The sequence below is a fragment of the Apostichopus japonicus genome, chromosome 4 (genome assembly GCF_037975245.1).
Source record: "Apostichopus japonicus isolate 1M-3 chromosome 4, ASM3797524v1, whole genome shotgun sequence".
NCBI lineage: Eukaryota > Metazoa > Echinodermata > Holothuroidea > Aspidochirotida > Stichopodidae > Apostichopus > Apostichopus japonicus.
In genome coordinates, this window is record NC_092564.1 from 4,365,916 (window position 1) to 4,390,616 (window position 24,701).

General features: G+C 37.2%; 1 protein-coding gene across 3 annotated transcripts; it reads right to left on the bottom strand.

Moving 5' to 3' along the window:
* Positions 1 to 1,554: 1,554 nt before the first annotated feature.
* Positions 1,555 to 23,556, bottom strand: LOC139966196 (uncharacterized). Of its 3 annotated transcripts, XM_071968993.1 has the most exons (12): positions 23,290 to 23,555; positions 18,847 to 18,965; positions 18,199 to 18,306; positions 17,352 to 17,458; positions 9,893 to 10,003; positions 8,917 to 9,052; positions 8,540 to 8,652; positions 7,897 to 8,060; positions 6,893 to 7,145; positions 5,617 to 5,754; positions 3,579 to 3,730; positions 1,555 to 3,088 (listed from the first exon to the last, which is right to left on the bottom strand). In XM_071968993.1, exons 1-11 carry the CDS (start codon positions 23,296 to 23,298, stop codon positions 3,585 to 3,587), a joined length of 1,404 nt encoding a protein of 467 aa, XP_071825094.1. In that variant the 5' UTR covers positions 23,299 to 23,555; the 3' UTR covers positions 1,555 to 3,088; positions 3,579 to 3,584. The 3 variants fall into 3 exon arrangements, with proteins under 3 accessions (XP_071825094.1, XP_071825095.1, XP_071825096.1); XM_071968994.1 differs by lacking the exon at positions 18,199 to 18,306 and having other exon boundaries at positions 23,290 to 23,556; XM_071968995.1 differs by lacking the exon at positions 23,290 to 23,555 and having other exon boundaries at positions 18,194 to 18,306.
* Between the last annotated feature and the right edge of the window lie 1,145 nt (positions 23,557 to 24,701).

Below are 24,701 nucleotides of genomic sequence, written 5' to 3' on the forward strand. Positions count from 1 at the left end.
ATCTTTGCCCTTCCATTAAATGCTTTCAAGTTACTTCATGTTATAAACAATATGAGATAATATTGTAGTTATTTCATTTGTATACATTTCATACAGTGCATGCTCCACAAAATCGTCATACATGCAGGACTGCAGATGTGTTCCTTTGTTTATTTTTACATATGTTTATACTAAATCAGTTCTGATATATACATCTGAAGTAAACTTAAACGAAATTGATACTCATAAATTGAAATTATTTGAATTGCTATAAACATCTCGAATGTTAACCAAAGAGGAAATGAAAAGCTGACGCTTATAATATTAAATCAGGTTCAAGTAAATAAATTACCACTGAATGACAGATTCTATTTTCTCTAATCCGACTAGTCAAACTGTGTGAAACCCCGTAAACGGTACACATACAGCGATGATAGCATTTCAAAAGTAGTAGATTACCTCGTTTGCGTAAGTATCATGTTCCGATCATGTCATGCAGCTTAAACTCTAAAACTGAACTTAAGCCATATCGTAAGAATCAAGTTCAATTTCAAAGCATTCCTATTGCGAGTGTTCCTATCATGTGCATGCAATGAAATAACTACAAGAGAACATATGGGATCGTACAGTCACATCTCCATAGACCACCAGGATTTACAGAAGGTATACCTGGTGATGTGTGTTGTGGGAGGAGTAGCGTGGGTGCAGATGTTGAAAGGTGAAGTTGGCATCGCATATAGAGTGTAGTGTCGTATCCTATAAAACCCCGAAATATGTACGACGTACAAATATGAGTCTAATTTTCGAATTCTGTCCCGAAATTTGACAACAAAAGTCATTAAAAACACCTGCATCTCAACAGTTTAGGTGAAATTTCCCCCCAACAGGTAATAATTACAAAGAAAATACTTTTTGAATCATTTTATATCTTGACAGCAAGGCTCAAAATTTCGACAAGAACACAAACTAAAAAAATTGAGACATTCGGATATTTCAAGATCAACAGTTGATGTTTCTAGACAAAATGTCTAGGAAATAGATAAGCATAGTCGAATGTTTGGTCACTTTGGGGATTCTGCTGGCTTTCGTCAATTAAAGTGTGGATTAACCTTCGGGAGGTTAAAAAGTTCTACAAATTAGGGTATGATCATTATCGAACGGGATTAAACAATCCCTATGGAAAACTTCAGTATTATACATATCATCAGATGTATTGTATTGTAAACAGATCACAGAAGACACACACGGACAGTCCAGAGGAAAACTCACGTATGACAGATGATTGGAGAAATTTGCATTCGACTCCTATTTGAAACGTTTTGCAGCAACGTTTTGAAGCAACGAGGTTCTAGGTCATAGAAGCGCACAGTAAAACATTGTTCTAGTTTTTTAAAGTTTAAAACTGCTATGAATCTCAGTATGACAACACTACCATCGTCATTATAGTGTTACTTTCACATCCCTTATTTAAATTTGGAACCCATCCAGTCCAAGTTTAAAACAATAACGTGGATATCATGTTACGCGTAACGGGATGTACAAGAAGTATACACAGAAAAATGACTGAAGTCAAACTGAGGGTTACTCTCCGTTTATTTGATTCCGCATTGTATCCGCTTCCAACCACCACCTTTCCCTATATGCCCTCATATCTTACAATTTAAAAGGCACATGCAAAGAATATACCAACGAGAGGGAACAGACCGTTAAAGTATGCATAAAAAACAAAGGCAAGTGGACTGATTGCATGACAAGAGTTGCCATGGATACATCGCAGTAGATACAACCTGTAACAGTAAAGTAAACCAAAACATTTTCGCTGCAAGTGTGCAACTACAACATCACAGAGGTTTGCGTCCAGTTCACTATAGGTACGATCTGTGACAATTTCAATTATCATTAGTCATATCATTATCTTATATAATTTCACTCCCATGGCCATTCCTTTGCGCTCGCTCGAATCCATACTATCAATGTACTTCCTCCACTTTGTACTTTTGTGGCAAACAAATAAATAAATGTGCAACCCTCGTCATATGATACTACAGTTTTGTCACAATTTTTAATTTCATGCAAAAATTTCAACTTCAAATATTCATGAATCAAAATTTGGATCACCGATTACGCGTGGGCGTCGGGAGGGACATATTCACCAGCTTAAATGTTCGTGTCATGTGCATTTTCAACAGGTGCATTTGCACACCACCCCTACCCCGCCCCCTCCATTTGATAATTTCTGGTGCTGACAGTGGTTCATTCGCTTGTCATTTGTTTAGTATGATCCCAACAGTTTAGACCTAGTGTTGGCTGCATACAACTATGCATGGAACTGCTACTTATACGAGTAGTGGTGCCTTATCATGTTCGGAAGCAGTTTTGTGAGATTGCTTAGTTGCTTGTTAATAGCGCTCATGGTTACGTAGTGACGTTTTCACATTTGAAATTTGATTGCGGTCCGGTTTCGTTATATGACTGGTGCGTATATTAGTTAAAGGGGTGGTTAAAAAACTCTTCACGTTACTTGATAATTACAGTGTAGATAGCAATAACATAAACAAAGTTACTAAGGATACTTTATTAACATCGAGGATTTAAAACTGCATTTTTATTATGCAATAAGAAAATGCTCTTATAAAATATTTGAATATCTGAATGAAACAATCCATACTTTTATATTTCTTATGAGAACATGATTCTCTGTTATAAACCCATGTGTAATGGTTTACCCCTACATTCATTAAACATTTTATATCTTGATATCTTTTACCTTTCAGACTGCATGCAAATGACACGCGAAACACTTCAAATCTGGATAACCCAGTTTTTTCCATGCAATATGTCATTTATCCATCACATGCTCTTTTATGAATGCACGTCGCTTGAGAGAAATAAAAACATACTTGATCGTTAACCATAGAAGAGGATTAAAACATTCACTTGTACACCCACGACTATCATAATATATATATTTAAAAATAGCAGCGGAATGTTAGAAACAATTTTTCCCCTGGATGTAGACAGCAACAGTAGCATATCGAGTCACTCTGGAGGCTCTACAGAGGTCATTATGATAGGACTAGATGGTGCAGTCTATTGACGTTTGATGTACCTAACAAAGCAGAAAATACATAATTATTTACGAGTAAAACTGTGCTTTGCAACAACGGCAAGTTTGATTAAGAAAATCATCTAATGCAGAAACGCTCATATTCTACAGCGGAAATGGCTTTTGTTGTGTTATTTTCTAACGTTCTGATGACATTTCTTCTTCTCACGTTATCATTTCTTTATCAGTGGACTACATTACCAACGAAATGTGACTAATTCAATCATTTAAAGATAAACGATGACTCCTGCACTGGTATTATCAAAACATGACTAACAATGTCACGTAATCCACTCAGGCCTGACGAGAGGATGGGTACGGCTCATGGTGGCTAGAGCCACTTGGTCCTGGAAAATTGGAGAAGCGCTTCACAAGAAGATTAGCTCATGCTCATTGTTATGATATATTCAGGGAGCTGCAATTGTGAATCTTAAAGCAACCACTTACAAAAGGGATACAGTATGGACAGTACGTCCGACAGCTGAGAACTTACCTTATATTAAAAAGTATCATATCTGGCATACTTCTTTTGTATTTTGACGTAAATGCATATCATAATACATATTACCAGCAAGATCATGCCGGCAGAAAGGAGAACTGGTATAAAGGTCGTCCAGGAAATATCACCACTATCTTTCGTGTCCCCTTGAAAAGAAACATAATATACTACATTAACAAACCCAAACGTTAAAGTCTGAAAGGGAAAGCCAGGAGACTTTCTCTACGTTTCAAGTTGGTAAACATTTTGGAGTGAAAAGGAAATAACAGTTTGCAAGATGAGTTAGGAAACGTAATTCAATATCATTGCATATGCATGAAACATTGTAATGGAAAAAGAATTGCCTCAACTCTCCCAAAGAGCGAGAAGAGTTGACTATAACGCTCGGGACAGTTGAGAATTATATATTTTACAGGAAAAGTTCAAATATTTCACAGCTTGCATTTTTATTCAAACATAACTCAATTGCGAATGCTGGCAGTTATGCTCTATTTTTTCTTTACAAATCATCACTAATCATTATGTAAGCAAACCTTGGATTTGATTCATGAAACAAGTGGTAAAGCAGTGATTTAGTAAAGATTATACACTTTTCCAAAGGCAGTTGCATAATGTCTTTGATATATAGTTCAGTGTTGCTAAATTCTAAGTATGGGGGGAAAATGCTTAAATGCGCTTTACAAAAATGTATTAGTAGGCCTAGACCAATGCTAATAATGAAAATAATCATAACAGTTTACCCGTAGACTTCTTTAAACATAGAGGTTTTTAACTTAACTAGACTTTAAAATGACTATACAGAAGTGGACTGTCTGATTGTGATATCTGTGTTGCTCCATAGACGAGGTGCAAAAACAGAAAAGGCACGATCGCCTGCTGGTTTGAGTTTGATCGAGGTTCATGTAAAAGATCGAGAGATTTGGAACAAAGCTGTCTAGAAGGTCTATGATCAACAAGCATGTCCCCCTTTCTTGTAGATATTTACATAATTTAAAGAATAATTACGCATACTAACACAGGATAACTAATATACTAATTCCTAAAAGTTTGTAACGCATATAAAAGTTTGGAAAAACAAGGGTGGACGTTGGCAAATTATTTGCTTTTCTATTACGTGACTACAGATCCTCACCATCTGAGCTCACACCAAACGTACCGCATTCAGCCATAATTCTGCGTAATATTGACAACGACAAACTTCAGAACAAAATCATCATCACCACGAACATGAAATCGGCGAATGTAATTAATTATTTTCGACGTTCCGGGGACTTTGACCCTCAACAATATCCTGATCTACTTCCTGTTCCCAGAGTCGGAATCACCATTTAGTAGTTCCATTATTAAGCGGCCGAATTCGGTGCACGACCTGTTTTCAGTAGCCAATTGATGATTCTGTTTGGTTAGTTTGGGTGTGTGCGAGTATAAATGTTTCTTAGCAAATGCAAGAATAGCATTTGTTTGCTTATTCAATTTTCTCTGCTTCAGCGATTTCGTTTCCTACTGGTGTGTCGGTCACATTTCAGTGTTACCTTTCCTTCTTCTGATAGATTTCCGTTTCTGAGGCCCAGCTAGTTATGTTAGAAATGTTTTTCTGCCTGATCGGAATCATCATCTTTTGAGTAAGGAGTCATGACTGTTTGTCTAGGTAGGAATCTGATTTGGTGATCCGGGGAGACCTGATAAGGTAGTGAATCACATCACTGGTTTGTCTCGACGACTTGACGTGCGCGGGCTGCAACTTCTGGTGTTGCTTTACCACAATCATCATCTTAATATCTATCAGAACCCCTTTCGTTTTCCTTGAAGTGAGTGGTTGTGGTCCTTATCAGTGACTAATGCAAAAGCATAAACGGCGTTTATAGGAATGGATGGCTAGGATGTTACGTGAGGCATATCCCAAAAATTGGACCTCATTTACAAGGTCAGGTATATGCATATATAAAATTGGTCTTTGCAAAGAGGTTCAAATTACTGTTGTAAATTGGTCAGATAATTACCTTCACTTTTGAAGAACACAAGTATGACTTACCTTCATTACAATTTTCTCCTGTCCTGCCGGCCGAGCAAATACAAACACCTATTTCCGGATCACAAGTTTGGTTGTTTGAAATGCAATCGCTGGAACACTGGTACTGACATTTGTATCCGTATGTGTAGTTGGTACAGTCTTAAAAAAAATCAAGACGAGAAAACCTCTTGAACATGATGCATTCATTTCAGCTTACCAATATCAAAATCATCGGGAGTTATATTTCTGTTTTTATTAGCAAATCTCAAACTAGCTACAGAAATGTATCATATATGCCTCACTACTTGAAGAAATACAATATAACAGAACACTGAGGCATTAATTAAAGTACTAAAGCAGTCATAGTGAGACGACAAACTTCCCCATTTCTTATATTCCAAAAACATTTTGCATTGTTCTGGCAAAGACAGTTTTCAGAACAAACTAGACCAACGAGCAAGTCACATAACCAAAAACAGAGGGCACTAAAGCGATTGCCAATGTTTTTTTTACATACACCTACATTTTAGAATAAATTCAGGTTACATTTTTTTTTATAAAGTAGACAGCTGCACACAAATATTTGATATTACAAAACGGCACATCGAATAATTCAAATTCAACAGGGTTCCAACTCTGCTTTAGGGGATGTGGAGTTATTAATAGCCCAATAGGTGTAGTGTATTCATATGTTCTTGCATCCCGAATTTCAAGAAGAAACTTGACGTACCAAAACATAAAACAACTTTTTCAGTTTGCATCTATGACATCACAATTGCTTGCTTCAAGTTTCTTTTTGGCAACTTCAAATGTGGGTTTATCAAAAAACGATACACGGGAATTGAATGCAACGTGTTCTTTTTTCGTCAGCCAAACATAAATTTTGTAGTAGACAAAAATATTTGTCACGATCATTGTAATTTAGCACTTTCTCAAGCAAAAATTTTTTTTTTTAAATAAAGCAATTCTCACAAAAAGGTGGGAAAATATATCATACTTTAAATATCTATTACACTGTATTGGCCTATATAAGTTGGGTTAAGTAATGAAAAAAATAACTGAAAACATTTTAAGGAACATATGACAAAGTTACTTCCTTAAAAAACATTTATGAATTAAACTCGATTAGAACAAAGAGGTGGTTGAACATACTGTCAATACCTAGTCACGAGGTCAGTTTGTTACAATGTTCTTCAGTGCAGAAGCTTCAATGTTATTATTCTGTGTTAGTGATACTTCAGACATTCTTTGTTGTCATCGGAAGAAAAATATAATGATTTAAGTCTTGTCTACTTACCTTTTTCACAATGTGCGCCAGTAAACCCAGGAGGACAAATACACTCTCCTGTTGTAGGATGACAAGATCCCTCATTCTCACATGAACATCGCTCCTTGCAGGTGTCTCCCCAAAATCCATTCTCACAAGGACTGTTACAAAGCACGCCATAGAAATTAGGTTTACACTGACATTTGCCCTCCACGATAGTGCACCCAGTTGTCTCTACACAGTAATCACATGTCAGATTACAGTTTCGTCCAAACGTACCATTCTGAAAAATTATGGACGTATATTGTACATCATTAGCATGATTGATTGGATTCAAAAGGAGTGCTACTCACAATATCATTTCTACTTTGATTACCAATCTCCCCGAACCTTCAGCCATGTTTTAAGATGGCAATTGATCAAACAGAGACAATCTCCTATATGTTTTAAATGAATGTGATTCGTCCCCTCAGCATTAATACTTCATTTTCATATGCAACGGGAAAATGAGTAAACTTCAAAACTTTTACTATTTTGATCATGCTGTGGAAGGGAAAGATACCAAGTCAAACTTGATGTATATTGTTATGTGATTTTAGTATTGAAGAGCATTATACATTTAATAAAATTCTACAATTTTATTCCTCTTTAAGCACCTAGAAGTAAATAGAGTAGAACTCGAGTTAGATCAGATTGTTTGTAAATTAATAATGAATATCTTTCTCATTAGGCTTTAATAAATATTTAAACATCATAAGACAAATCAATATAGCTCATTACAAGATTGTCAAACGATGTATTTTATATCAAGAGAAATATCTACATCGTAATTTTATAGAAATATTTCATGTCCAAGTTGTTCAAATTAAAATATCTCAGTGAAGGGACCAACATTAACGAGCACGCCTTTTATACCAAAATAGTTCAAGCAAACATATATTCCATGTACAACTGGCCCGAAACATGCCGGTTGTTCACCTATCCTCTCCCTCCACTTTGCCTTGCAATACCTCAACAAAGATTACAAGTCTTACCAAACAGCGTTCTGAGCAGGTCTGTCCAATATATCCAATGTCGCACTTGCAGCTTCCGGTGTATTGGTCACATGACTGGGCATTTACACATGAGCACGTCTCTTTACATCCCGGGCCGAAATGATCGGCTGTACAAGGTTCTGTACAGAACAATCCCTGCCATCCTGAAAACAGATGAATATACAGGACAATTTGCTCAACACACTTGACAGAACCAGAAACTTTAACAGATTTTCATTGGTGATATGGTATTACGATTGTTCACTTCATATTCTGAAGTGGAATCCAACAAATACAACTACGCAAACAGGTATTTTAGTAATTCCTTCTCGATGATATGTGATGGACAATGATCACGTGACTATGGTTAATGAATTGCACTTCAACGGAGTGACAGTTTGAAGAGCCTAACATGACATCAACTCTGGTGTGTAAAACAAACAAGTTTTGGTGGTAATGCATATAAAAATGAGATTTTTAGAACAGCTAACAAAGATTTTTTCCTTCGAAATATATCAGCTACGTCAGTGTTACGAGAAACATAGGATTAATTCTTTCTGTCCTCACACTGTACGCATGAAAAAATGAATATGTATCATACTTTGATTATCTTGAAGACAAAATGACATGAAAGAAAACTAACCAGGTGAGCAAACACATCTGCCATCGATGTGATTACAGGTTTCATTGTTTTGACACTGACAAGTCTGCTTACAACCATTTCCATACGTCTTTTCTGGACAACGTTCAACACATCTGTAAACCAAAAAATCCAATCATTTCATCGTTATTACCAATTTCCAGTTTTGAGTAATTGTCCAAGCAGGTTCTAAACAAGACTTCCGTCCATATTACTTGCTATTGATGAATTTAAGTAAAAGTGAGTTTAATTCTCTGACCATGCTATGTTAAGGATATGCTCATGTTAATGAAAATTCCATCTATTATTGCAAAATAATAGACTGTCGGGTATAGTTATATTCTGCACACAGAGAAAGTAGTTTTAGAATATTTACTTACCGGGGACCTCTGTATCCAGCAGTGCAACTACAGGCACCGGTAACTGGATCGCAGGCAGCTCCATTCTCACACTGACAATCAAACTGACAGTCTTGCCCATATTTGTGCCAAGTACAGGTATACCCACAATTATACCCTGAGTCGAATAAAAAAAAAAGTCACTAAAAGTACAGTTTCTTGAGTGCTATCTTATCTTTTAGTATAGAGCACAATGGTGAAATAGTATTCAAGCAGAGGCTGTTGAGGGCCCTAATTCTTAAGCCCTCCAACCAATTGGATAAGCTGTGTTGGTAAAATATTTTGATATGATAGAAAGAAGTTGGAATTTAATCATTCAAAATAGACTTTTTCAAGTTTGTAATGTGGTGATTGGATTTTCATGACAACAGTTTTCTTCCATTTTCAATGGAAACCAATCCTACATGTGGTTATAAATAATTAAGCAATATCAATTGGTCAAAATACATAATTTACTAATCGTAAAGATGAATGGATTTCTTTTATAAAGACACAAACAGAGGAAAACTCTTTGCATTGATAGAAAAAATTTAATCTGTTAAGCCACTTCATAATATTTGTATTATGAATCCCACTGTCCCTCTCAACACTTCAGTAGTTGAAAAAAGTGATGTAGTTGCACTCAAGGCTGGGTTTCATTCAGAGAGATGAAAAATCATTATGATATCTTTATGTGTTTACCGATAATGCATATTCACACAAGCAAGACTTTGATTCCAGAAACTACGACCCTGTACGTTGAATTCAGTTTATGGTACTTAAACGATGTACATATATTGTAAAATACAATATTGGTGACTACATTTGGTTGAATTATAGACACAAGACTCACAAAAATGCTGACGAGAAGATCTGTTATAACAATATTTTTTGCTATATCTTTAGCAAAGAAAGTACTGTACCCATTGGCTGACTTGATACACTCAAACGTATTTATTACGTCTTTTGGTTTTCTTACCTGTGTATCCTGTTGCACACGAACAACTACCATCGGTAGAATCACACGTGGCTCCGTTCAGGCAACAGCAGTCGTTGGCACAATTAGAACCCCATTTGTTTATGGAACACGCTAGAAAGGGTTACACAAAATGTATGCAAACAGATTTCACTATCAACATTCAGATGTCAGTATCACTTATTCTAGAAATGATGTCACTTTAAATTGAGTTTGTCGCTCATGCCATCATTTTCTGCATATCAGAAGCATTCATCCCAATAGTATCACATGTTGTACAACAGACTGGGTAGGTCCACAGCCTGAAGCGTTTGTAAAAATGATTGGTTAGCATGTTTAAGAATGAAAGCGCGATGGAGCAGAGAAATGATTCTTGAAAGGTACACAAAAATATATGATATTACATATCAAATATCTCTAACAGAAACATATTATACTAGACTTCTTATATTGCCTACTTATTCAAAACTTACTCGAACACTACGATTTTCAATAAGGATACGAGCGCATTTAATTGCAGTGGAATGTATAGCGTAATGTGTAATGCATTACCTTTGTCGGCCTTTATGTCGCAGTTCATAGTAACTTGTTATGTTTGCATAAAAAGTTATAACGGTGTATTTAGTTTGTATCTTATCTCCATCGGGGCAATTATTATTTTGTACCGTGATTCACTCGGACGACATATGAACAAGTATTGTCTGCTTCGTTTATTGAAGATGGTGAAGTTATTAGAGGAAATTGGATATTGCAATGTGTAGGTACTAACCGACTGCAAGGGGAGCTGTCATAATGCTCCCACCTGGAACATTGGGTTGAGAATGTCCAATTCACACACAAAAGAAATGGAGATGAACACCAATAATAGGGTAAAAGCTACATATCTAATTTAATGAAAATCTCTACATAATAATCTGACAAGAGTATAAGAAAATACTGCTTCTCTCCTCCCTAGCTGCAATCCACCCTCTGCCAAAGTTAATTACCCTCTCTCTCTCCTTCTCTTTTTTCCCCCAATCTCTCCTCCCCAACAGGTCTGGACTTTTTTCCCCCAATCTCTCCTCCCCAACAGGTCTGGACTTGTTGATTCCAAAAATAAACCAAAGTAAAACAATGGTGCCCTTTGTGACCATGTGACACACCATGGTCTAAACAAGGATGATGTAATAGACCCATGTCAAAGGTCACTTGGTTGTTACTATGGGCAGTTGTTTATCCTCTGCCCACCAAGGAGAAAGCTATGGATGTCTTTAAGTGATACATCCTTACACCCCCATACTTCAAGAGAAAAGCTGTGTCTTTTCACAAAACAATAATACACAAGTTAGGATAATTTCCATTAAAATAAAAAGGGAAATCTTAAAAGCAAATGACAACATTCTTTTAATTAAAAGAGTACATGTTTAATTAATGTATAAATTACATGAGATATCCTTCCCATAAACTAGGCCTAAGAGGCAGACAGACAGTTATAAGCAAAACAATGCGGAAATGATAATCAACATATAAATGTACTACACTCCATAATGGACACCATGGCAGTTACCCATTAACAATGATAAAAACGACTATAACTGAGTCTACTTCTAGTGTTTATGAACTATAAGTACTACGATACATAACATGAAAACTCACTTTAAAACATCCTAGACAAAGCATCAGCATTAGAGTTATCTGTGCCCTTCTTATGTTGTATGGTAAAGTTATATTCTTGCAAAACTATTGACCATCGAGTAAGTCTTTTGTTATGCAACTTCATTTGGTCAAGCCAAACTAACGGTTTATGATCAGTCTGGATCAAAAATTTTCTGCCAAACAAATAAACATACAATTTCTGCACCGCCCATACAATTGCTAGGCACTCTTTTTCTATAGTGGAATACACTTCTTCCGAACGAGATAACTTCCTGCTTATGTAAATAATAGGATGCTCCGATCCATCTTCCCCTATTTGGCTAAGTACACTCCCAATACCTCTTTCGGAAGCATCACATTGAAGAATAAAATCCTTCTCGAAATCTGGACTTTTCAGTACAGGTTTGCAAGTGATCAGTTTCTTTAATGACAAAAATGCCCGCTCACATCCCTCTGTCCATTCAATAACAGTAGGCTTACTTTTCTTTGTAAGGTCTGTAAGGGGACTGGCAATTTGAGCAAAGTCCGGTATAAGTTTCCGATAATACCCGGTTAATCCAAGAAACGATCTTACATCTGTCTTAGTTAGAGGGGTAGGCCAGTTAATAATAGCTTCCACCTTACACTCTTCTGGTCTTACTTCTCCACTACCAATTACATAACCTAGATAAGGAACTGTAGGTTCACCTATCCTACACTTATCAGGCTTTACTGCCAATCCTGATTTCTCCAATCTATTAAACACTGCCTCCAAATGACACAAGTGCTCTTCCCATGTCTTACTGAATATAACTATGTCATCAATATAGGCCTTAGCAAATTCCTCACATCCTTGCAAAACATTATCCACAAGACGTTGGAAAGTTGCAGGTGCGTTACGCATTCCAAAAGGCATGACTAGGTATTCAAAAAGACCAAATGGAGTAATAAACGCTGACTTTTCCCTGGCTGTTTGAGATAAGGGTACTTGATAGTAACCCTTCGTCAAATCAAGAGTAGAAATAAACGGTGATCCACTTACGTCATCGATGATGTCATCGACACGTGGTATGGGATATGCGTCAAACTTGGTCACTTGATTAAGTTTTCGGTAGTCTGTACATATCCTAATTGAACCATCCTTCTTTGGAACTGAAACAATGGGCGACGCCCAAGGACTAGACGATGGTTTGATTATTCCTGCCTCTAACATTTGCTCTAGTTGTGACTTAATTTCGGCTCTTTTAGCCTGGGGCAAGCGGTATGCCTTTTGTGTAATAGGCACTTCATTAGTTACATAAACATCATGCTCAGTACTTTGAGTTCTACCTGGTACATCAGATAGTATGTCATCAAACTTCTGTAGAAGTTTTTCGACATTATTTCGTTTCTCCTCTGTTAACCTCTCTGAAATATTTACACTTTGCCAATCTTGGGTTCTGATTGGTTGATACCCTATCTCTGAATTACCATCACTATTAGAGTCACTTTCTAATACCTGAGCATATAAACAATGCCGTTCTACCCACGGACGAAGCATATTCACATGAAATATTCTGAACTGCTTTCTCTTTGTACCTGTGTCTATTTCATAATCTGTATCACGTATTTTATTAGTGATAGGGTAGGGTCCTTGCCATTCTGCTTGTAGTTTCCCAGATGCTGTGGGCAGAAACACTAGAACTTGTTGCCCAACCCCATAACATCTACTCCTAGCAGTTCTATCATACCACTCTTTCTGTTGGTTTTGAGCAGCAGCAAGATTTTCTTGAACCATTGCTGTGAGCTCCCTCATACGATTTCGCATATCTAGCACATACTCTAAGATATTCTCGTTACGACACTGACCTTCTGGATTACATATCTCTTCTTTCAATACATCCAGAGGTCCCTTTACTTTTCTACCATAAAGTAACTCAAACGGACTAAATCCTGTGCTGCTTTGGGGCACTTCCCTATAAGCAAATAAAAGATAAGGGATATAACGATCCCAACTTTCCGGTTGTTGAGTAACAAATGCCCGTAACATTGATTTTAATGTACCATTAAACCTCTCAACGAGACCATTGGTTTGAGGATGGTACGGACTGGACTTCAAATGGTCTATTTCTAACAAGTTACAAACTTCTTTCATTAACTTTGAAGTGAAGTTCGTTCCCTGATCCGAAACTATCTCCTCAGGAATACCAACACGGGAGAATAATTTCACTAGTTCCTCAGCAATTGTCTCCGCTTCCTGATTTGGAATGGGAATTGCTTCTGGGTAACGGGTAGCATAGTCCACTACGACTAAAACATAACGATTACCCTTCTTAGTTCGGGGTAAGGGCCCTGCCAGATCCATGCCAATTCTTTTAAATGGTACTTGTATAATGGGTAAGGGGTTTAATGGGGCCTTTGTCACATCCCTACGCCCTGCTGTTTTTTGGCAGTTAGCACAACTTTGGCAATATTTACCAACATCACCAAAAATTCCTGGCCAATAAAAATTATTGAGGATTCGATCTCTTGTTTTCTTGCTACCTAAATGTCCTCCCATGGGAATATCATGAGCAAGTCTCAAAATAGAATCCCTATGCTTATGAGGAACTACCAACTGATGGTATTCTTGGCTACCAGTGGATTTCTTTGACTGCCACTTCCTCATTAATAAGCCATCTTTCAAATAAAAGCATACACGGTGCTTGTCAATGTCAGGATATGGTACAACCCTTTCATACAAGCTTTTGAAATTCTGTTCATTTCTTTGAAGAAGTTTTACATTTTCAGGATCATTAATTAATTTGGAACCAGAAGGGTCATTTCCATCAACTACATCCTGAATCTCATTACTTATTTCTCCCTTTTCCACATCATGAGGTTCATCAATCGGTTTACTCTTAACCCCTGTCAAGGTAACCTCCTCTATATCTGCCTTAACCTCAGATTCTAACTCTTTTTGTTTACTGCGAGTAACTACAAATACACCTAGTGGTTCGTCAAACAACTCATTTCCTAACAGGACATCTTTCTGTAGGTTCCTTGAAACACCAACATTGACCCATTTGGTCAAATACTGACACTTAAGAAAAACTCTCGCAATAGGAAAATCAATCGGTTCATTTTCTACATCAAGAAGAGTAATAGACTTACCCTTAACATAATACTTTGGGTCCACGAGTCTACAATTCACAAGTGTATGGTCACATCCTGTGTCTCGCAACATAACCACTTCTCTACCATTTATCAATCCCTCACACTCATAGCGATTAACTGCCTTATTACACAACAATGCTTGTTTCTTGTTATAACCGCTCCATTGACTGCTATTGTCCTTGTTGACTCTTTGAGGGCATTGATACGCAAGGTGAGCTGTATTACCACATACGAAACAGGCTCGGTTAGCGTTCCCCTTAACACTTGAATTAATCTTAATATCAGGTGCACTCTGTTTCACAACAGGCTGTTGGTTTGATTTTGAAGCATTTTGGTTAAATCTATATCTACTCTGAGATGGACCACTATACTTAATTCCTCTCACAGATACATACTCATCTGCAAGTTTTGTTAGTTCTGTCAATCCCTTTGGCTGTTTCTCCCTTAACCAAATACCCAACTCTTTAGGAATTTGTTCCAAAGCTTGCTCTATCAGGATTAATTCCTGGAAATCAGGGGATTCCCCGGACTTAACGCCTGCTGTATCAAGCCATCTCTCCAGAAAGCTTTTCAGCCTGACACCCCACTCTTCATATGATTCGTTATTCTCCTTTGTAGAATTCCGAAATTTCTGCCTATAGGTTTCAGCGTTAAGCTGATATCTTGCCAATATGGCACGCTTTAGTTCACTATAACTATTTAAGCTTTCTACAGGTAAAGAGGTATATGCCTCTCTAGCCTTCCCAGTTAAACGAGGCGCAATGTGACAGGCCCACGAATCCTCGTGTATGTCATGAGCAATCATGAGGTGTTCAAATGCCCTCAAATAAACATCCACATCATCCCGGTCACTAAGACGGGGTATATCTAATTTAAAGGGGGTGTCTCTTATCGGTTTCCCGCCCTCTAAAGCTGATATACGCGCATTCAGCTCTCTGCGCTGATCCTGAATTAATTTCAATAACTCTAATTGAATTAAATCACTCGGAGCTGCATTAGCACCGGCAATTTCATGAGGGCCTTCGAGCAGATCCTGCATGAAATTGTTTGGTTGGGTGGGGCCCTGATCCTCACCAACCCCTAAGGACGTGAAAGCATCCTCAAGATTCGAATCGGGTACCCCCTCATTAGCTTTCGATCTCGTAAACGGACCATTGCCGCTACCAGAACTACCTTTACTGGCCATCTTAAAATATGAAAATGAAATACAGTAAAATGACTTAATATATACTCTTAAGTCTACTGCCTAATGTCTGCCTCATACACTTAAAGGGAAGGATACTCACTCTTCCGCTTATATGATGAGCCTCTCAGTCTCAGTCTTCCAGTACACCGAGTCTGCCAGACACTTCCAATTCCACAGATTAACCCTCAGCTAGGTTGCCATCGACTACCAGCCACACCAGAAAGGAGCCTCACTCCGGTATCAAGAAAGCCAATGCTTATAAACCCTGCACAATTGTCCTCGACATCACGCTCGCCATACACCCGTACGAAGCACGCAATCAGGACCAAACTTCCAAGGACTACCAATACTCCACGTACAACATAACGCTAGACAAATATTACTTTCTCGAACGAACATGTTCAGATGTACGAGTACGTCATAATCATGACATAATATGAACTCCCCTTCATCGTTGTGATCAAGTTCATAGTTCACAAAACGAAAGACTCACAGACTGAACAACAAAAGTTAACACCGTTGTAATCACGTTCATAGTTCACAAAACGAAAGTCTCACAGACTGTACAACAAAAGTTAACACCAGTCATTTAAAAAAAATGACCGTGTAATGATCGAATATTTGGTGATCTATCCATGTGTGCAGTGTGTTACCGATCTCCACTGTTCCATTGTATTAACTTGCACCAGAATTCGATGTTGAGGGTGCCGTTCGGCTTTACCAGTTACTCTTAACAATAAGGTTCCTGGCTGTAAATCCCAGTTAGCTGCCACCATGTCATAATGCTCCCACCTGGAACATTGGGTTGAGAATGTCCAATTCACACACAAAAGAAATGGAGATGAACACCAATAATAGGGTAAAAGCTACATATCTAATTTAATGAAAATCTCTACATAATAATCTGACAAGAGTATAAGAAAATACTGCTTCTCTCCTCCCTAGCTGCAATCCACCCTCTGCCAAAGTTAATTACCCTCTCTCTCTCCTTCTCTTTTTTCCCCCAATCTCTCCTCCCCAACAGGTCTGGACTTGTTGATTCCAAAAATAAACCAAAGTAAAACAATGGTGCCCTTTGTGACCATGTGACACACCATGGTCTAAACAAGGATGATGTAATAGACCCATGTCAAAGGTCACTTGGTTGTTACTATGGGCAGTTGTTTATCCTCTGCCCACCAAGGAGAAAGCTATGGATGTCTTTAAGTGATACATCCTTACAGGAGCGTAGAGTTCAAATTACTGTTACAAGTCCATAATCTCAATTTACCACTTTTACACTATTTAGTGGTTTCTTATACCGAAAGATGGTCTGAAGTAGACACTTTTAAAGATCAAACGTTTCGATACAACTATAATACACATGTCATTCTTCCACCAAAGAGAGGAGAAAGGAAACGACATTTTATGACACAGGAAAGGAGATGGGGATGGGTTGGGTGCAGAGACATCATTAACAAGTTTGGTTGTATATAAGCCCTAAATTGAGTTACATTTATCATCGCTTAATAAAAATTGAATACTTACGATAACAAATATTTTCTGGCTCTGCATACAGATAACCATCGCAGCACTCCCGTACAGATCTGTACTCGTCTTTGAATTCTTGTCTGTGTTGTGTTATATACTTTATACTGGTAACGAAAAAAATTGTAATTTTAGATATTGTCAAATAGCATGAAGATCTGTTATTTACTTTATTTGCTATTTGCAACTAATCTGAAACATTAATAGCAGAAAAGATCACTTTTAACTCAAATAAATGTAGCAATCAAATTGAAAAAAAATCTTATATTGAATAAGATTCAGGTAGCTTGACAGCATGTAAATATTGGCCAGTAAAGAGCTTCTGGTATACAACTGGTTGCGTTTATAAACCGGGATCTTCCTGTAGTGAAGTAATTTGACCACTAAGTATGGGCCACTTTTTACAAAGCCATTAGCAAATTACAAACTAGGACACCAATTCTCTACCTGCACTATACCTGCACTATACCTGCACTATTAACCTTGATATTGGAATCAACAACATTTACCACATTTTTATGAGAAATACCTTCCTACCTATCTGATGTTGTTAACCAATCCTTTTGACCCCCCCCCCCCCTTCCGCATCATATACAGACACACCTCACAAACACACACTTGTGAATTCATGAGAAAAGGGAGAAGGCCTTCAGATTTCACTTTTTAACCAATTCATGAGGGCCTGATCCACCCCAATCACCCTATTCAAGAATTTTCTCTTCCTCAGATTACTATAGTTAACTGACACCAATGTTTGTGACGTTAAGACCACATCTTTCCAAAGGGTAGTAGAGTTATCTTCTAGTAACACCTAGCAGTGCTAATTTCATTCTTAATGTTACCTTACTTTGACTTCGTGCACCAGAAAGGGGGCCACTGAAAGACGTCCCAACATATTTCATGTGTCGTTATTTGATAATAATCCGAGTATGGCGATAGGAACGATCTGTAGTAGCTGCGCAAAGTACAAACATTGAAAAATGAAAACAAAATGAAGGAAAATTAACGTTTTTATAATAAGCTCTGTTATTAACTGCATAATAAATTCTAATCAATTAATCGATTGAATGTTGTCAAAGAAAAAGAAGAAGAATATTCATGTTACGTTTACATTCGTTAATCAACTATGACTTATGCTGGGAAAATTTAATTTATTATAAATTAAACAGGGTACTCTTGAAACAACGGCAGACATATCCATGAGCATAGTTTTTCAGTAGACTGAAAATACATTGCCATTAAAGGATTTATTTGTCACTGATTTATGTCTTTCAGGAAACATTGTGTTACAAACCTTATTACAGTGGCACCAATCGGGTTTTCTATTTGTTTCACTTTATAGACCCGTTAAAAGTGTCTAAGGAGTTGTTAGATGGCAAAGTTCAATATTAAAGGATGATTTTAGGCGACTTGTAGTAGATTGCAGACATGTTGTATAACGTCATATACCAAACCTTTAATGCAAAATACAACCGTGAAGCTATATGTACAATACCTTTCTGTTCTTGTGCAGACATGATCGCCATCAACATCTAGGGATATTCCTTGTGCATTTGTGCTGGAACTGGCAAAAGGGGCCAGCAGCAAAGCGATACACAATAACACCTTCATGACCTTCGAAGCAAGACAACAACAAAAACAGTGTAGAGAAAGCAATATTATATGCATCCACATAACCCCGTTAAATTCGTAAGACCTATAGAGTCCCCGATTAGTACAAGTTCGTGGGCCAATTTTCATTTTGCGAGCCGGATTAAGCTGGTGGATCTCAAGTAGGGTTTCACCCTTTCAATATTTTATCGTAAAACAACAAAGTTCATTTGACGTTTCATTGTTCATTGGCTATTGAAGCGTTTGAGGCAATGTGTTTGAGTCGACCTGGCGATTGGCGTGAAGAAAGGTGTGTATAACAGTTTTTCTGTGTATTATAAACGTGTCAAACCGATGTATTGTTATTAATATCCACTACTGATCATTACCCTAAACATTTGCGATTTGCTACAGTAAAATTCCACGGATAAAATTTACCACTTTCTCGTTTAGAATTAAGTGTGACATTGAAATTCTCTCGGTGATATGACCACTGCTAACTTTGAAGCATATATTATGTTTTGTGATAGAGTTGAAACTCAATTTAGATTATATATACACCCATAATAACTAAAAGAGTGAAAGCTGTCACTCAAGGTCCTTGGTTTGATAATGATGACAAAAATCTGCGAAGTGAAACGCAGGAAACATGGGAATAATCGGGACAATATCGGTCTTTCGTTAAAGAAAGAAACATCTATTTCTGCTTTAAGCAAAATCTTACTGCACCAGCAAAATTGGGTCTTGCATAGATACTCCTCAGTGTTTGGAAAACATATTCAATACTTTTTTGGCAGTAAAAGTGAACTTGTGTTACCCATACATGAGTCCAGGCATGAACTTGCTCCTACGTTTAACTTCTTTTAAGTTAACTACTAAGATTTGCCTGGCAATGATATCAAGTTAATGAATTCCGAGATTAAAAATTAATTTACTGGTAATCATCTCTACACAATGATAAAATACAAACCCATATCCAATCGTATATTTATTGCAATAATATTTGCATGGCCAATGAAAAATATAAACCCTGATAAAAAACGAAATTATGTTATTTGGTAATAATTCTATTCTGAGACCGGTGGGGATTGGTGGACGGCCATTGCATTCGCTTTAGAACAGTTGCTAGAAACATCGATGCTCTCATTGCCAATACCCTCTCTCTCTCAGTCAACCGGTTGAAACCACCATTTCCGCTTGGTTCAGGACAATACGTTATATTTCAAAGGTTAAAGTCTTTTCTTCCTCGTGATGTTGCGAAAACTATCATAATTTCACTCGTTCTTAACAGCATTGGTATGTGCAGCTCTCTGTACTGCGGTTTTAATGCAAGTCTCATTATAAACTACAATCTCTACAAAATTGTGTTGCTAGCGTTATTTATGGCCGTGGAAGATGGTATTATGTCTCTATCATTTTTAAGGGGTTTCTCTGGCACGTTCACGTGAAGGCATGTTCTTTTCTAACAGCGTTGACTTGTATAATAACGTAAGTCTGTAAGTTGATGTCTTGTTTGTATTTGTCTGTTTCTCACCATCCCACTTGGGCATGTGTAAGTCATCTCGGCATAGGCAGAAGGTGGGCGATACAATAGCCTTATTATCTCTCTCTATCTATCCAATGGCCAAAAATTGTTTTTATGTCTGGCCGGGTAAGACGGGATGGTAAATCGATACTGCTGTAAAAAATACAACACTTGTGCTCAAATGCCTAAATGATGATCGTTGTATGCGTAGGTTTTAGAGGGTAGCATAAACCCTCTGTGAACACATTTTTATTCTGCTTCCTCGCAGGTTAACAAAGTGCTCAGTAGTTGACAGATCAGTTCGTGGAAACCTTTGATTTGCAAAACTGAATAATATAACCAATATTGACTGACAGTCAAGCGACGAATAGTAACATAACGTCTCGTGCATTAGGTTAAATGGCAACTATATTTAGTCAAGCATGTGGCACATTGTCTTCAGAACCACTATTGTTATTAGGTGTAAATGTATATTACCCTAAATCTACCCTTTGGGGGTTTGAGAGGTCTAATGTTTGGTCTTCAGTGTTTTCTAGGCCTATAAGCGCACCTCAGTGGAGTACAGCAACGAACCTTTATACTGGTTCGCATTAGAATATTCTTCTTCAAGCACAGTGGACCGACATAGGGACAAAGAATTAAGGTTGGATCAAGTTTGTAAGTGCTGACTTTTATTGACTTCAAATCCGATCATCAATAATCTTGCACTCATGCGTTCTTAAATATTTATTACGATGTTCTTTGATGCTATACTTTATGAGCTTTAGTATTTACTATCTTTCCAAATTAGATTCATGCGTTGATCTGAAAGGACATTTGACTTCCACAAAAAAAACAATGAGGTTTATGTACGTACCAAGAATGAAGGTCATCCAAGCTTTGCTTTTGAAACTTTCGTGGTTGTTAGGTTTTCATACTTTCACTAGGGAGTTATAACAACTTCCTGCATTCACCTATACATTAACCTTAAATTACCTTCAAACTGAATCATAATACGTATCGTTTGTTCGTGTACATACCAAGTATGAAGTTTGCCCAAGCTGCACTTTTTGAGTTATCGTACTTACAAGGTTTGTAGTGTTTGCCCTCTGTTAACATTTGCAGAGTTACCAATTATAGAATATAGAACTTTATCGAGAAAATTAGTAAAATTGTAGAGAAAAGATGATTGAAATTACAATAAAAGATGAAGCAAATTTCGTAAATTTAAAGGGATTATTATCCCTCTGACTTGTGTTTACAAGTTGTTAACAATTCAATTCCTTCACCCCCCAAAACGACACTACAAAGTACTGCAATATAACCTCTTTGAAGGATAAAGTGTGACTCATCGCTCCCAAACGTGAGCGCTGTGGATCAACACAGTAAGGAAGATTGGACTGATCCATTCTGTTGCGGGGGTTTCTTTATATTGCTGTGACGCAAACTATTGTATGCTCAATGTTTATGGGAATTTTGGGTAGGTTAAACTACCAATTAATGTGCTTTTAAACTGAATGTGAGTTCTAAACGGTATAGCAACAAAATTCAGTAAAATTACACACAAACGATTAAACCGTGCGTAGTTACAGTACCCTATACCAGCGCGACCACGCGGGCGTCTACAATAGCGTCTCTCGAGGTTGGGCAAGAAGGTCGATATTTTCTAACGATGACTCTCATTTGTTACCTCTAGGTCCGATTGAAAACTTAAACCAATCACAATAATTTGTATATGTACATAATCTGCCACCCATGTGTAATGCATATTCAATTTAGACAAAGAGGAAAGTCACTGTTATAGAGACACAATTGAACTTTCAATAATGGAGTTTCAAAAGCCGGACGGCGCTACATGTTGCCATGTGTGTTTTACCCCATGATTTTACATGTGACTTTTGGTTTTCAAAAGTTACGTAGCTCTACATTTTAACCCCCAAAGTCCGATTGTGCCGTGCTAAATAGAAACTAGAAAACAACTGAGATATGAAGAGATTTATTCCACCTTTCTAAAGATGTTTTAAACAAAGTGTAATGAAATGAGGAAAGAACTGTTATCGGTGAAGAAAAACATGGCCTAACAGTAAGTCAACGGGAGGTGTGGGAAGTAACTGTTGTGACTTTACACCGCTGCATAAGGAAGAGCGCTAGGGAATTGATATTTTTGCTTTTGAAAATTTCGTGGTTGTTAGGTTTTCATACTTTTACTAGGGAGTTAAAACAACTCCCTGCTTTCACCTATACATTAACCTTAAATGACCTTCAAACTGAATCACTTTCAATACGTATCGTTTGTTCGTGTACATACCAAGTATGGAGTTTGCCCAAGCTGCACTATTTGAGTTATCGTGCTTACAAGGTTTGCAGTGTTTTCCCTCTGTTGACCTTTGCAGAGATACCAGTTATGAAGATCAAACAAGTTTCACTTTCTGGAGTTTCGTGTTAACGTTAATAAGACGTACACCACCGAGACTATGGACAATTTCCTTAACTAAATATAGAACTTTAAAAATTGTAGTGAAAAGATGGAGGAAATTACAGTAAAATATGAAGCTAATTTTGTGCATCTTAAAAATTGATCTTTCATATGAGTTATTCACGCACTAGATGATACTTGATGAACTCAATGTCATCTTTTAGAACAAGGTTCCTTTCAATTAACTCTTTCAGCCAATAATGTTTTAAATCACCAGCATCGAAAATCAAACAAACACTTCTACAATGTGACTTCCTGAAAGATTGATTTTAGGTTGAAATTTATAATAGCAGTACTGCAGACAACTCCTTTTAGATAATACAGCACTTTTATATTAAGAACTAAGAAATCTTGTAAGAATTACTTACCTTAAGCATAACAGCTTGACAAAACAAATTATGAGGAATTCTCAATTAACCAGAACGATTCTCTCAGGGCTAGTTCCAAGTGTAATGCAACCGTAAAGAGACCAATAGGGCCAAATATCACCTCCTATCCCATCGAAGCTTTTGCGCAATATTAGGTGCAAAGTATAACACGTTCTGTGATAAGCCATAAAACGAATGACGAGGCATTCATGTGAATTGATGATTATCCATTTAGGTGTGAATTCGGCCCATTACTGTATCTGTTGTTAGACAGACCTATGCGCACGGGCGTTTGTCGCAATACACATTGCGCAATAGGTAAATCCCGATTGTACGAAAATAACTCATTCACGTTAAGACCTTCAATGTTGACGTATATGTGGCAACAATCAGTTTGGCAAATTCTCCTTAGCAAGCAATGCAGAAAACTCAGGTATACGGTAACATCCGATTGTGTCACACTCAATAAGACGTGATGCAGCCTGACGGACAAGCAACAGGAAGGTCACTCTGGCAATGACATCGTCAAATCATGCATGAGTGTCCATTAAATGCAGTACCTTCTAAGTCAATTCAGGCTGCTTAGACCGTTATATAGTTATAAAAATAGCTTAAATGCTATTGTGCTACCTTTGATTACAGGTTTCCTTTGTTTATCAATTGGAAAATAAAGGACATAAATTGGACATAAAGTACTAAATGGCACTGACTTTGTGTTCAGGCTCTTTACAACAGTTTGGATGGCTCCATAGTAATTTCAACTAACAAATGACATGTGCGATTAACTTCAGTGTAATATACTTGTACAAAAACAGGCATGGGGGAATGTGGATGTCACATGTTGATTGCGCATTCTACTTTTAGTATACTTTTATGGACTGTATGTTTGTTAGTTCACCTTTACCTTGGCTAAGTAAACCCGTCGTGCTACGCGTAGTCTCACTTTCTACATCACAGAAGAACTTAGGCTGAGGATCATAATCATCATGTAGTTACACCAGTAGTGCAGCCTCTGACTTTACAGCCATCAATAAATTAATATATGAATATGATTAGTTCTCCTTCTTTGATTTTCAAATGACTTTCTTTAAAAACTAAAAACACGGGATTAAATAGTATTCTGCAACTATCTGTTTTATGGGGGAAATACGGTATTTACAGTAGCAAACACGTATCAACTATATATATTTTTTCTTTTGGCTAGAGTTATTTATATGTAATCCGCTGATGTCGTAATTTCGAATTTACAGTTAGAGTTGATATACCATCCAAAAAAATACAACGCTACTTTTGCAAACATACTGCAGTGCCTTCCGTGTAGTGCTTCTCTCATGTTTAAGAGTGCACGTAAGTATACAGTATAAAAGTATAACTATTTCATTGTCTGATTGTGATTGCAATCATCGGTGCAA

Bases quoted from the DNA above. Each gene is read 5' to 3' on its own strand.
- LOC139966196 (XM_071968993.1), bottom strand. The intron at 18,307-18,846 runs GTATTGTACATA...TACTTTGCGCAG, and splicing joins GTCTGCACAAGAACAGAAAG to CTACTACAGATCGTTCCTAT. The intron at 10,004-17,351 runs GTAAGTATTCAA...AACCCTTTCTAG, and splicing joins GCCAGAAAATATTTGTTATC to CGTGTTCCATAAACAAATGG.